Source organism: Mustela lutreola, chromosome 5 (genome assembly GCF_030435805.1).
Source record: "Mustela lutreola isolate mMusLut2 chromosome 5, mMusLut2.pri, whole genome shotgun sequence".
In the NCBI taxonomy this organism is placed as follows: Eukaryota; Metazoa; Chordata; class Mammalia; order Carnivora; family Mustelidae; genus Mustela; species Mustela lutreola.
The window spans coordinates 41,894,330-41,908,933 of record NC_081294.1 but is presented as its reverse complement, the minus strand read 5'-3'; the positions used below and the strand labels follow the sequence as shown (position 1 = coordinate 41,908,933).

At 43.6% G+C, this 14,604-nt stretch overlaps 2 protein-coding genes and 1 long non-coding RNA gene across 5 annotated transcripts in view; 1 reads left to right on the top strand and 2 right to left on the bottom strand.

Annotated features, from left to right (window-relative positions):
• Positions 1 to 3,600, bottom strand: part of HMGXB3 (HMG-box containing 3) — a 45,328-nt gene extending 41,728 nt beyond the window's left edge. For both annotated transcript variants that reach the window (XM_059174016.1, XM_059174017.1), the window contains exons 1-2: positions 3,109 to 3,600; positions 219 to 357 (exon numbers count right to left, since the gene is read on the bottom strand). In XM_059174016.1, coding sequence (XP_059029999.1) covers positions 219 to 355 — 137 coding nt within the window. In that variant the 5' untranslated portion in view covers positions 356 to 357; positions 3,109 to 3,600. The remainder of the gene's footprint in view (positions 1 to 218; positions 358 to 3,108) is intronic.
• Positions 3,576 to 8,327, top strand: TIGD6 (tigger transposable element derived 6). 2 transcript variants are annotated; one of them, XM_059174025.1, is made up of 2 exons: positions 3,576 to 3,813; positions 6,446 to 8,327. In XM_059174025.1, the coding sequence occupies exon 2, from the start codon at positions 6,552 to 6,554 to the stop codon at positions 8,124 to 8,126; it is 1,575 nt and encodes a 524-aa protein (XP_059030008.1). In that variant the 5' UTR covers positions 3,576 to 3,813; positions 6,446 to 6,551; the 3' UTR covers positions 8,127 to 8,327. The 2 variants fall into 2 exon arrangements, with proteins under 2 accessions (XP_059030008.1, XP_059030007.1); XM_059174024.1 differs by having other exon boundaries at positions 3,577 to 3,813; positions 6,470 to 8,327.
• A 249-nt stretch (positions 8,328 to 8,576) lies between these two features.
• LOC131831762 (uncharacterized) lies at positions 8,577 to 14,604 on the bottom strand. The gene is made up of 3 exons (XR_009353793.1): positions 11,745 to 14,604; positions 10,159 to 10,253; positions 8,577 to 9,055 (listed from the first exon to the last, which is right to left on the bottom strand). It is a non-coding gene; the product is annotated as an uncharacterized LOC131831762 (long non-coding RNA).

Below are 14,604 nucleotides of genomic sequence, written 5' to 3'. Positions count from 1 at the left end.
CAAGATCCGGTCAGGAATAGCAACTGCGGGTATCAATCCACAACTTCCTATTCCCCAGCTCCCTCACCCCACAACACATTGCCCATCCAAAGACTTCAACAACGAATATGGCACTCTCAATGAGTCTGGATGCAGCCGGCAGCCTAAAGTCTTCCTCAACACAGCTCTCCAAGCAGCTTGTGTTTATAAATGCTAGCTACCAAAAGATGTTGGCTAACCTGGGTTTCTTGGCCTTTTCTCCATGTATTTTATACTTTTTCTTCTTCTTGGGTGGCCCAGGGGAGGTATAACAGTAGGCTTCCTCAATTTCCTCCATCACGACAGTTACCTCAGTACCATCATATGATGCATCCATGGCTAGAGGAAAGTCAAACACAAACAGGTTTCAAGAATCTATTTTCCTAAAGAGGACAGTAGCCACTTGATCCAACGATCCCCTATCTCTGCCAGGGCCTCAAGGTTCAGTCATTTCCCAAACTCAGCAGATCCTAAGAAGCACTAGGCGTATTTGATAAATATACAGATCCCAGGGTTCCACATCAGCTCTTCTGAATCAGAATCTCCAGAGGGTATGGAAATCTGTATGCTTAACAAGTACCCCAGGTGATTCCTCTGACCCAGCAAATTTAGGACCACTAGCTTTGACAGGTCATTTGCTTATATTCACTCCTGGGATATAGTTATTCATCAACTCAAAGATTAGCCCCACATTATAACAATTTCATATGGTAAAAGGTGAAAAGACTAAATCTGGCCAGTGGTCAGAGGTTCCAAACCTTCTCTCATGTTTCATCACCTTAAGCAAACTGCTTCATTGATTCATCCAGGTATTCATTCAGACATGCAGTAAATACTATATGTAAGAAATTCTTTACAACCTGCCAGTTTGTGACTTTGAGCAGATCCTTTAGCTGCTTCAGGTTCAAATTTTTTCACATATAAAAAGACAGGCGTCCTTTGGCTTAGGTCATGATCTCAGGGTCCTGGGATTGAGTCTGGCATCGGGCTCTCTGCTCAGCAGGGAGCCTGCTTCCCTCCTCTCTTTCTGCCTGCCTCTCTGCCTACCTGTGATCTTTGTCAAATAAATAAAAATCTTTAAAAAAAAAAAAAATCGGTGTCTCACCCACCTTACTACAGATTTATAGCATAAGGCTCAAAGGATACCACAGATATAACTCTTTGAGAATGCCCAGGTGTTACACAAAGGACAGGGCTCACGACTAAAGATGAAAGATATATGGCTGAAGTGCTTCATGATCTGCCTAAGGCCACCACACCCAAACAGGTACTTGAAAGATTTTTTTCATTCAAAAAGCCGACTTTTTTTTTTATATGACACTCTCCCCATTTCCACTAGCAACCCTCTAAAGAGCACTGTTCAATGACCTTTCTGCAATGATGGAAATGTTCTGTATCTGCACTCTCCAATATGGCTATTAAGCACCTGAAATATGGCTACTGTGACATAGGAACCGAATTTTGTTTTGTTTAATTGTAATTAATTTCAATTAGCCACATATGGTTAGCGGCTATGGTACTAGACAGCTTAGGTCTAAACAGTAATCTGACAAACATTAGCTCCCTGGCCTAAGAAACAGAAAATGAACAGCTCTTCCTAGAAAAGGAAGGCATTAAAAAACCTGAATGACTAGTTCAATAAGAGTTAGCCTATTTGTGGCCACGTTCTCAGTTGGGAGTTTTACCCAAAAGACTCAATTCTTGGAGGAGGAAAGGTTCCAGAAACCACTTCAATTTTATTAGACAGAAATGATATACTGTGTTTGCTCTTGAAAATCTGTCGGAAAAGAACTTAGAATTCTGGGAAGACGGAGTAGCAGTAAATACAAGGCAGATCTGTGTATTATAAACCCACTCACATCTCATTTAAACCTCACTCTACAAATTATGAGGTATCTGGTTAAGGTATAATGAAAAAAAGAGCATTGTTAAGCAAGGAGGCCTGCCTCCAAGGCTCAACTCTAACCATGTGATCTCAGACAAGTCTATACTACACCCTGAATTTCAACTGTTCCTCCCGTGAGAGGAAAAGGCTGGAATCAGTAGCTCCTAAGTCTGGGGGAGGCAAGAATACCTTTTGAGAATGTTGTAAAAGCTAAAAACCCTCCCCTAGAAAATGCAGACAAGCGACATGTCCCCTATAATTTCAAAGATGGTCTCCAGTTAAAAACATACTATTCCTAAGGTTCTTTCTTGTTGTCATCTCTAATGATTTCTCTTCCCATTAAAACAAATAAACCCTGCATGCTGTCTCAGTGCAACCCAAGAAGAGAACATAATCCACAACTTGGTTAGGTAATTAATAGGCCAGTGCCTTCGCAGGGTAAGGGTAGCTAGAATTCAAATCAAGACTATGTGGCTATTATGCTTTTTTTTTGCCCTTAATAATTGACTTCTTAGCCCTTGAGAGTGTTGCAGATAAGCAGTAACTGCAGGAGAGCATCTGTAAAAAATGACATGTAGAATTTTAGCACCCAGAGCAAAACAATTTAGGAAGAAGACCCATTACAACCACCGTGGGGTGGGGGGCAGGAAGAGACTACCTTGTTTTTTGCTTGTTTGACTACCCCCATTTTAAGCCTGAGTCTAAGATTATTTTCAGACCCTAGGCCTCAGTTCAGCAATACCCCCCCCCACAAAACGCAGAATAATATAAAGGTAAAAACCAAGGTCTGTGGAAAGCAAAAAAATCACGACTAAGTTACACATTTTTATAGCACCCGCACAGAGCTCTATGACCTTGAGCAGCCTACTTATTCTAAGCCTCAGTTTTCTCTTCTGTAAAACAGGACTAAGGGCAGTAGTTGAAATTGGAGACACTTTCACTGTTCCATCAGATGCACCTCAAAACCTCGGGTGATGGCCTTTGACAGTTTGGCTAGGGGTCACGGATTGTCTTCGGGCTAGTTCCTCTCCCTCTCGGTTTCAGATGTCCCAAACGTACCGAATGCGGCAGCAGAAGACTAATAAGGCTTACTGGTCCTACTCTGTGGAAAGGACAACCGGGCTCAGAGAGCCGCAGCATCCGGCTCGAGGTCGCCCAGCATTTCCGCGGCACAGTGCAGCGAGGCGCTCGAGGGCGGGACTTACCCGGAGGAGCGTGCAAGGCGCGCGGCTCACATTCCCGGAGGCGCCCGGCCCTGGGGCTCGACGAGGGGGCTGGCCGGCGCAGTCGCGCTCCCCGCTGTCGGCGAGAGGCGGCTCCAGTCGTGACAGCGGCAACAAGGAAGTGGAGGCGAGGGCTCGCGCGCGCATCCCGGGGGCTGGAGGAGCCCCGGCCCCGCGGCCCCGCCCGGCGACACACGGCGCGGAGTCGCGATAGCTCCTCTCGCTCCCCCTTCTCGGAGTCGCGATATAGGGTCGTGGAGAGCGGGTATGGGAGCACAGGCTCGCTCCGCAGGGTCTTCACCGACGCCTGCCGAGGGCCCCGGGGGTCAAGCCCCGGGGAGCCCGAGGAAGACAGCAGGGACACGAGCGTCGCCGCAGCACCGGCTCGGCGGCGGCAGCGGCAGCAGCAGCACACCTCAGATCGCCAGGGAGACCCTTCCCGGCGGCCCTCGCGGCGCACCGGAAGCGGCCGGCTGCGCGAGACTGCGTGCGTCCTTTTGCGCATGCGCAACAGTCCAGCCCTGGTCGAGGGGCGGGCCCATAGGAACTGCTTAGATGCTTAGAGGGGGCTGATAAGGTGGACGGACTGTTTCCGGCTAGAGGTTCCGGGAGGAGGAGGAAGCTGCGGCCGCCCGCTTTGGGACGCCGGGGCCGCTTAGCCCCGGGGCATTGCCGTAGGGCGCTCAGGTAACTAGGGCGGGGCTGTGCCGAGCGAAAGAGGTCGAGGCCCCGCCTCACCTCTCAAAGCCACGTCGGGCCCTGGGGAGCCCCAGCACCACCCTCTCAGCACAGTGTTCAAGGCCAGACTCCAGCCCTGTCCAGTCTGTCCCCGCTCGTTCAGCGCAGGGTTCTTCTTGGTGCCGCATCAAGCCGTCGTCCTCACCCAATCCGTCCTTCCCGCCGTCCTACACACAGTTAGGCTAGTGAGTTCTGGAGTGATTCGACCTGAGCCGAATGACCCAAGTGGAGAGGCTCTGGAGTCGGACAAGAATAGTATGCCCTTTTCCCGCCAGTGTCACAGATCGTTCCACATTGGTACAAGTCCTTGAACGACCCTCACTATCTTGCAAATGTATTTTTCCAATCTGCGTACTTTTCTCTATGTGCCACTGTCACCAACCTCGTAGTCACCAGTATCTCCTCCTGGACTGATGGCGTTTCTTCCCACCTCCCCTCTTGTCGCTCTGCAGTCATTTCTCCACACAAGAGGGGGATTGATCTTTTTGCACTGTAACTGATCCAGTCGCCCCCTGCTTAAAACCTTCTAGTGTCTTTTCATTCGCTTAGAATAAAATACAAGCTTAGCTTGACCTAAAAGACTTTGGTTTGTCTCTTACTTCATTCTCCTTCGATACTGGTAGTTCCCCGAACAGGGTGTATAGTACTCTGTAGTGTTCAGAACACTGGCTTCGTGCTGAGTCTCCTTGGATTTGCATCCAAGTCCTGCCATGTGTAAGCTGAATTAAGCACGTAAAGGAACAAATTAAGTTTATGAAGTTGATCTTCAGTAATGGTTTCCATCTCCTCAGTTGGTTCTCATCTCACTAAATGGCACAACCATACCTTGGGTTGCTCACTGCTCCAGCCAGAAATCGAGGATTTATCCTTAAACCCTCCTGCACCTGATATCTAGTCCATCAGCAAGATCTGCAAAAATAGAGCCCAAACTGGCTACTTCTTACCACAATCCGCTGTAACTCTAATCCAAGCCACCATTATCTCACATCTGGACTCCTGCAGCAGCCTCCTAACTAGTCGCCTGCTATTTCCCTGACACCCTTCAATTCCATTCTTTACATAGCAGTCATCTTTCTCCTCGATTAAAATCCTTCAGTAGCTTCTCTTTGCATTCAAATTAATATATCCCAGCTGTCTGTGGCCTACAAGGCTAGCTTCCTTTTATCTTCAGATTTAGGGCCACCTCTTAGGAAAATGGATTTTACCCTTTAGGTTCTCCACTTTGCAACCAAAGGACTCCTTCTGAAGTGCAAACCTGGTCACGTGATTCAAATAAACACACCTCTGTGGCCTCTTACTGTCCCAGGATCAAGCTAAAATTTTATGATTTGGCTCTTGTTCTCTTCTCCAAAGACTTTTTTTTTTCCTGGCCATACTGTCTTGTTTTCTATAGTACTTGATTGCCTTTGCACATATTTCCTTCTATCTCATGAACTTCTAGTTGTTTGTACTTGAAGGCCCAACATCAATATTGTTTCCTCTTTGAAGTGCTCTGCCCTTTCATGTCCCACCCAGTTGATCATCTCCACAGCTCTATTCTAGTTCACAGTACTCTGTAACCTCTTTTATAGTTTTAATGCACTTTAGTGTTTGTCTTCCCCGCTTCCGTGATAGGCTTCTTTTTTTTTTTTTTTTTTTTTTCCCTGATAGGCTTCTGAATGGTGGGCACTGTGCTCCATCCGTCTCTGGATGGCTGGTATTGAGCATAGTGCTTAGCACATAGAGGATGCCAAGAATGGATAGATAAAAGTGTGGAGGTGGTGGTAGGAGTCAGCCCTTGCAAAGGGGCAGTCACACAGCCTAAGGTCACAGCAGCTTCTCTTGTCCTGTGAGGACTCTCATGATAAAATGTCTTCGCAGACAGTTACCAAAACTGCTTCTGCCTGATCATGGTTATTTCCTTCATAGCCCTAGCACGCTCTGTAATTATCTTACCTATCTGTTCTCTTTTGGCTCATCTTCCTCCACTGTATTGTATATTTCCTAAGGGCAGGGACCTTGACTGTGTTGTTCATCACTGTATTCTTACCACTTAACACCTATGAACACCAAATGAATAAAACATATTCCCACAGTGAAAATCCTTCCAAGGCAAATAGTGATAGAGCTTTAAAGACCTCATTTTGATGGAATATCCAGCAGGACTATGGAGTTACAGAAATGGCACTAATTCTGAGTCAAGAAATCCGAGGTCTGTGAGCTTGGGTAGGTCCCTTCTCTGAGCCTCAGTTTCTGTTATAAAATGAGCCAGATAATAATCCCTTTAATTTATACAGTGCACTACTATTTGCCAACATCTTTTACTATTTATTTTTTCAATCTATTCCCACAGTAGACAGAACAGACATTATTTTTACAGAAGCTCAGAAACTTTAAGTGAACTAGATTCTCTGTAAGGTCTCTCTCTCTCTTTTTTTTTTTTCAAGCATTCTGTGAGTCTGTATAAGTAATCCCTACAACAAGTCAGTAGTATGAATCCTATTTTCTCTTGACTTTGGCCTTATATTATCATTTCCTAGTAGGATTTTGAAAAATCTGACCCACCTTTTAGAGGGAATCCATTATCTCTGGTTCCTGACAGGTACTCCACATTCTCTCTCCTCAGTTTTCTACATTGTGGCAAAACAAGCCTAGAGGAGGAACACACTCAGCCCTGGTAATTGTGGCCCAGCACTCATTCTGTGAATATGGCAAACAAGGGGAACAAGAAGCGTCGACAGTTCTCCCTGGAGGAGAAAATGAAGGTGGTGGAAGCTGTAGACTCAGGAAAGAGGAAAGGTGATGTGGCAAAAGAATTCGGTATCACCCCTTCTACCTTGTCTACATTTTTAAAGGATCGCACCAAATTTGAAGAGAAGGTACGGGAGGCATCTGTAGGACCCCAGCGGAAAAGGATGAGGAATGCTCTCTATGACGACATTGATAAAGCTGTTTTTGCTTGGTTTCAAGAAATCCATGCCAAAAACATTCTTGTGACTGGGTCTGTCATTCGGAAAAAAGCACTAAACTTGGCCAACATGCTTGGCTATGACAATTTTCAAGCAAGTGTGGGTTGGCTGAACAGATTTAGGGATCGCCATGGAATTGCTTTGAAAGCAGTCTGTAGAGAGGATAGTGACAGATTAATGAATGGTCTAGGAATAGATAAGGTTAACGAGTGGCATGCAGGGGAAATTATAAAACTGATTGCTGACTACAGCCCAGATGATATCTTTAATGCTGACGAGACAGGAGTGTTTTTCCAACTGCTTCCCCAGCACACGCTTGCTGCTAAAGGGGACCATTGTAGAGGGGGCAAGAAAGCAAAGCAGCGGTTGACAGCACTCTTTTGTTGCAATGCTTCAGGGACTGAAAAAATGAGACCATTGATTGTTGGTAGGTCAACCAACCCACACTGTCTCAAAAACGTCCATTCCCTCCCTTGTGATTACCGAGCCAACCAGTGGGCATGGATGACGCAGGATCTGTTTAATGAGTGGCTGTTGCAAGTGGATGCCAGGATGAAGCGGGCAGAACGCCGCATCCTCCTGCTGATCGACAACTGCTCTGCTCACAACATGCTGCCACGCTTGGAAAGGATCCAAGTGGGGTACCTACCCTCTAACTGTACTGCCGTCCTGCAGCCCCTGAATCTCGGCATAATTCACACCATGAAAGTGCGGTACCGAAGCTACCTCCTGACACAGATCCTCCTCAAGCTCCACAGCAGTGAGGACCAAGGAAAAGTGGACATCAGGCAGGCCATCGACATGATTGCGGCAGCATGGTGGTCAGTCAAGCAGTCCACAGTGGTGAGATGCTGGCAGAAGGCAGGCATCATCCCCATGGAATTGACAGATTCTGACACAGAAGCAGCAGCCAGTGAACCAGAGGTAGCCATTGAAAAGTTATGGCACTCTGTGGCTCTTGCCACCCGTGTCCCCAATGAAATACATTTCCAGGACTTTGTCACTGCAGATAATGATCTCATCATCGCTCAAGAGCTGATAGACACTGAGGTCATCCAGGGCATGGAGGATGCTGAAAATAGAGATGAAGCTGGAAGTGAAGAGGATGGGGAGGTATCTTTACCACTGCAGCCAAAAATCACCATCACGGATGCCATCTCAAATGTACAGAAACTTAGACAGTTCCTTTCCACTTGTGTAGGTGTTCCTGACACCGTTTTTGGACAGCTCAATGGAATAGATGAATATTTAATGAGGAAAGTGACACAAACTCTTGCTGACTCCAAAATTACAGATCTCCTCCAAACAAAATAACATAGGCATTAATTGCTTCTTTTGACTTAGAAAATGTAGTTTATAAGAATAAAGTTTTTAGATAGGATATTGAACTTAAATTTTAAGCAATATTATAATGACAACATTCCAGTCCTCTGAAATAATCAGGAAACTTCCTTGAATGAAATTTGACTAATATGTGTGTTATCTTTTGATTAATCAAGTGGTTTCAAAAGTTGTCTGCACTTGGGACGCCTGGGTGGCTCAGTTGGTTGAGCAGCTGCCTTCGGCTCAGGTCATGATCCCGGCGTCCTGGGATCGAGTCCCGCATCGGGCTCCTTGCTCCGCAGGGAGCCTGCTTCTCCCTCTGACTCTGCCTTCCACTCTGTCTGCCTGTGCTTGCTCTCGCTCGCTCTCTCTCTGACAAATAAATAAATAAAATCTTTAAAAAAAAAAAAAAAAAAAAAAAAAAAAAAAAAAAAAAAAAGTTGTCTGCACCTTAGGATCTCTTGAGCATCTTTAAAAAAAATTTCTAAAGCCCAGGCCTTATCCCAGACCAATTAAATCACAATCTGTGGTTATAGGTCACAGGCATTAGTAGTTTGTGAAACTGCCCAGGTCATTCCAATGTGCAGAAAAATTTGGGAATTGCTGATTTGGCCAAAGGAAAATCAAGCACACGGTAGGAAGCCAACTTCTTACCAGTAAGTCTAGCTCAGTGGTTTCCAAATGTTAACTCACTTCAGAATCACTTGAAAGGCTTGCTAAAATCCAGATTGCTGGGCTCCACCTCCAGTTTTCTGATTCAGTGGGTATTAGGTGGGGCCCCAAAATTTGCATTTCTAACAAGTTCTCAGGTCCTGCTGATGGCTAATGTGGTCCAGGATCCTTACTTTGAGAACCACTGGTCTAGCTGGATCCTAGTACTTCTCTCTTCAGCCAGCCGGCCATCCGAATACTCCCACTCACTATCAAAAAAGAAAAGAAGAGGGGGAAAAAAGCATTAGCACTTCTTATTCCAGATCTGTTAACTCCTTTCTGCTGATTTGGTAACTCTAGAATCTTCTTAGCTTTTCTCTTGAGTGGTGCACCAACTAGCCAAGTAGTGAGCAGAGGTACATCTGTCTATACAGATTAGCAGGAACCACCTAGAGTAGGAACACATCTTGTAATGCTTATTAGTCAGACAGAGCTGGGGCACAGGGGAATACGAGGGGAATTAAAAAGGAGATAGGATACAACGTGGGGGCCTTGTATATCAGAAAATCCTGGGAAAAGACATATAGCCCAGTGCACCTCTCACTTTCCAGACAAGGTGAGAGGGAAGTCTGTGGGAGAAAGGACACGTGTGACAGGATTTGGATCGTTCCCTATTTGGATTCTTCCACTTGTGAGTAATCCAGCCTGGACTTTGTGATTAACTTGAAGGCACACTGTTTGCCTTTGCTAAAATTACTTCACCTTTATTCCTTTATGTTTGTCCTGCAGAGACATCTGCTAGAGCAGAGTTGATCTTAAGTTATTTAGAACAAAATCAATTTATAATCAGATTTATATTGAAGTTTTTCTCCTATAAAGAAGGCATTTTTAATATCCTTTATAACCCTAGTATCTGTTTCTAATATGCGAGATGAGTGTCTGTTTCATTTTTAGAAGATAAATACAGTACCTGTCAGTGTTGTAGTGTAGTTCCCCCACCCAGTACAGATTAATTTTGTGGTTATTTCAGAAACCCATAGAAATTCGGTTATTTTTCTTTCTATAATCATTTAACTGAAACCCATATAAAACAGATTAATCGTAGACTGCTTCCGTGTTAAACAAAACAACAATTTTTTAAAAACCCCAGCAGATGTTTAAATGGATCTTTGAAATCTTATTTTGTATATTTTTCATTTTAGCAAACTAGTATAATTTGAACTAAAAGAACTATACATATTTTAAGTCCTTATCACATAGGAGAGGAAAACTGTCTTCCGGCTAAGTCCTGTGGTTCCACGCACTGTCAGCACCTTTACTGCTGTCATTTTGTGTCAGGATTACTAACATAATTTTGAATTCCTTTGTTCACCTTTCTTCCCCTGAAGTGCATTTGGCACATAATGTTAAATCTCTTGACATCATGCCATTTCCCCCGTCCAAGTGTCTGTGGTGGCTCCCAAATGCCTAAAAAAAATAAATAAATAAAAGACTGGATTATTCAGTTGAGTTTTAGCACCCTCTAGAGTTGGTTACAACCTGCATTTCCGCTTCCTTGCTCAGTACCATCAGCGCCGCCCCTGGATAAACCCCTGGATAGCTCACACTGTACCCGTGTGTGCTAGCGTGCCTTCACCTGAATGCCTCTCCTGCTCTCCACCAAGGCCTTTCAGGAACTAACTGTGGAGTCCTCTTTCTCCCAGCTTTTTAAAAAGACTTCAGCACTGCTCTAGCCTTACCTCAGTTCCTTAGCACTTTTTGTCTCTACCACTTACCTAAGCACTTACATTTTTATCAGTATCCTGTGGCTCTTTGAGTAGACTGTAAGCTCCAGGGGAGCAAGGACCTTTGTAACCTTAATGGTTGCTAGCACTGTGCTGGGCACATCACAGGCACTTCAATAAACAGTTGTGTATAAACTGATACATACGTTAATGTGTCAACACCGCCTTTCTTTAAGGCTGAATGAACCATTGATTCTACTTGAAGATAGGGTAAGGCTGTCCTCTGTAAAAGAATTTGCAAATTTTTCCACAAATATCATTGCCTCAACTAGTATTCCAGTCCAGGTTATCTATCATCTGTTCTTTGATAATGAGGAATTCCAATATATAAAGTTAAGCCTATTTTTGTCCACATAAAGTCATTGTAGGATTTACACACACAAAACTTTGGTATGAAAGGCTTCGTTTAAGTGCCTTGCACATAGTACTATTTGGTAAATATGTGCTTAAACTTGTTTAAAAAAAGAAGTCTCACGTTCTTGACTCATTTAATGTATCATAATGAATTAGATCCCTATAGATGAAAATCATATCCAAAAGAGAGAGCGTTTACAGTCTGGTTTACATTGGCTAAACAAACCTTTGATTCTGTTGGGACATTAAGGTTTTATTTGTTTGATACTTTTGTTTTCTAAAACTAAAAGAAGATATTATCCCTTCTGAGTTGCCTGTCTTTGTCAGGCCCTCTCTGGCTTCTCCCTGATTCTCTGGTGCCTCTTGCCCCACTTGAGGATTTAGTTTGCCCCAGCTGACCAATCCTCTCTGTAGGCCAGCATTCTGGAACTAGGGACTTACCTCAGCTGAGCTGTTATGAAGATAAAAATATATACCTGACACAGACTAAGTTCTATAAATGCTATGTCATTAGTACCCATTCCTATTCGAAACTTTACAGGTACTATCTAGAAGCAGGGACCTCCTTTTCTAGACCTCCCTTTCACTAACAGATCTTGGGGTTTAGTGTTCCAGAACCACCAAGGCTGATCATAAGACAAAACTCAAGTTTTCTTTGCCCTATTCTTAATATGGGCTCTTTCATTTAAAAGGGAGGAAGCTAAGAATTGTTGCCTGTTATTTGCCAAGCACCATTTTACTCCTTATCATTTAGTCTTGCCAATAAATTGTAATGCAAAAGTACAAATAGGCTCAATCAATGTATTTTAAAATTGCATACCTATTAACTGTTCATGCTACCAGAGGCCATACTTCTTTGAGGTGAAATGTGGTAGCATATTCTGGCCACCAGAGGGCAGAGAGAGATTACACAATAGACACAACTGGGCCAACCAGGAACACTTAGAAGCAGCCATGTTTAAATTCTCTGACAAGGTAGAGACTGAAAAGGAAAACAAGGAAAGATAGAAAAGACATAGAATGTGAATCTTGTTCAGGCAACTATCTAAGAAACAACTGTGCCTTGGACCACCTAATCCAACCCCATTACACACCTATCCCTTCACCAGGGACTTTTTCCAACGTATTGATAACCACAGGCCATGTAATTGACCCAAGACAGACATGCTCTGTAAATGAACCAGTTTTAGAGAAATAAATATCCACCAAACATATCCATGCTTGGAACTGATACCCACTGCTGGCCACAGAGGCTCTAAGGATGAAATGCACAGCCCTAACCTCAGGGAGTCCAGTTAGCAGATGAGATGGAGAAGGAAAAATGATAGAGTGGTAAACGCCATTTGAGAGAATATGCTGAGATGAGGTCCAAAGGAGACTCAGCATGAGAGAAGAGGAATTCAATAGGAAATGTTGCCAAGAGCAAGGGACTTTTAGTAAGAAGTATTTGGAAAGAGTAGAGACGTTTACACATATGGGGCTGGGAGGCTGTTCCTGGAAGAAAGAACAGCATATATAAAGGCCTGGACATTTTAAAATGGCCCATTTGGGATCACCTAAGGTCAGAGGTTTATTGGTCAAGCAAAGGGATGTGTGACAGGACAAGATGCTGAAGATGTAAGCAAGAGCAACTTTTTTTTATTTGGGTTTTTTTTTTTTTTTTTTTTTTTAAAGATCTTATTTATTTAACAGAGAAAGACGCAGAGAGAGGGAACACAAGCAGGGGGAGTGAGAGAGGGAGAGGTAGGCCTCCTGCTGAACAGGCAGCCCAATGCGGGGGCTCAATCCCAGGACCCTGAGATCACGACCTGAGCCAAAGGCAGACACCTAACAACTGAGTCACCCAGGTACCCAAGGGCAAACTTTTTAAGGTCTTATTGGCTATAGCATTGATTCTGAACTTACTCTGGAAACACTGGAGAACCACTTAGAAGTAACAAAGGTCTTTTTTTTTTTTCTTTTTTTAAAGAAATAATCGGTAACTAGTGTGGAGGCTGAGTTGTAGAGAAATAGATTAACTAGGTAGACTGTGGCATAGTCCTGAAGATAAATGAACACTGAGGGCAAGAAAGATGTTTGACTTGAGAGTCTTACCAGGTAGATGAATGTGAAGAGGAATATTCTAAAATCTTCCAAGTTTCTGGATTGAGTTGCTGAGTCATGCCATGATCAAGATGGCGTTAACAGGGGAAGAGAAGATGAGTTTGTATTCTATGTGAGGTGCTTCTGGGCATCCAGCTGTTACTGGACAGCTCTGGAGATTTATGTACAGACAGATATGCTGGCTGGTGTTCTAGAGAGGCTAGAAATCATGTTTGGCTGCCATCAGCACACAGATAACAAATCAATTGAGGCCATGGATGTAGTCATCTGGAGAGAGCTTATAATGCAAAGTATTCATGACATGGGGGGCCATGAACCAGCCTCTATATAAATCGTGTGTGTGTATACATACAAATGTGTTACTTCTCCAAGAAAAGCCATACTTTCATCAGGCTCAATCAGATCTAAAAATCCAAAGCTTAAGCAATGGTACTAAATGAGGAGAGAAGAGGCCAAGGACACAAGCACTGAAAGGAGATGGGGAAGCAGAGCCCTCCAAGGTAGCTGGAGAGATGCCAGAGAATGAGTGTGTTGAGGCACCACACACGGCTCCGGGTCCCACGTGCTGTGTGCACACATGGTGAGTATACAGGATGGTAAAATTCGAAGGGCCCTTCGAAGACCATTTAGTCCAACTCCTTTACCTGCGTACAAGGTGGCAGCTTCAACTTACTGATGGCGAAAAGATGGCTCAAAATTCACTTACCAAAATTCAGAGTTAGGAGTAGTAAAACATGAGCCAGTTTGGGGTTTTCTGATTCCCAAAACATACAGAATAGTAGTCATGCAACATGAGAACTGGACAGGTCCTCAAGCAATCTTGTGCTCCTCCCCACTTCATTGATGAAAAAATTGAGTTCCTGAAGGATTAATGTACTCACTCAGGACAACAAGCAAAAAAAAAAAAAAAAAAGGAAAAAAAAGAAATGCATTTCTTTATGCATTATGTCCTTCTATAAGGACAGATCCTCTTGTTATAGTTGGGAAAAATTAATGACTGAATCACTCTCCAAATGTAAAGCAATGGTATTCCAAAGCTCACTGGTAACCTACGTGCATTTCTTAGTTGTACTTAAATAATTTAGACACAGAGTAGTATTTTATTAGCATAACAGTTTATTATCAGAAATGAAATGACACCTCTAGATCTCAACACATATAGTATCTTACATAATAAACATGAATATATGCTCCCAAAAGAAAAACAGTTGCTATTAACCAACCCCTATCCCCACCTCCCACAACAGGCTGCAACCCATCAACTCATCCCAATCCCATAGGTTAAGCCTGATTTATATGGAATGGCATCAAGGCACTTGCTTTAATTAAAAAAGAGTTATGTGGTATAAAACATGTTCCTAAAGGTTATTAGCTGTGAATAATTTTTTTAAAGGAGCAGTTTACTTTTTGAGGGAATAGACAAAACTGAGAATTTATGTTCATTCATCTGTCTTGATTTGTATATAAAATTGCAAAGGAGACCAAAAAAACATAGTATTTTATATGGATTGGTTTGTTCCCACTGATTTTTGAGAAATCACAGCAGCATCAGAACTCAAATAGTAATTTCCTAACTG

Bases quoted from the DNA above. Each gene is read 5' to 3' on its own strand.
- TIGD6 (XM_059174025.1), top strand. From the start codon at position 6,552: ATGGCAAACAAGGGGAACAAGAAGCGTCGACAGTTCTCCCTGGAGGAG.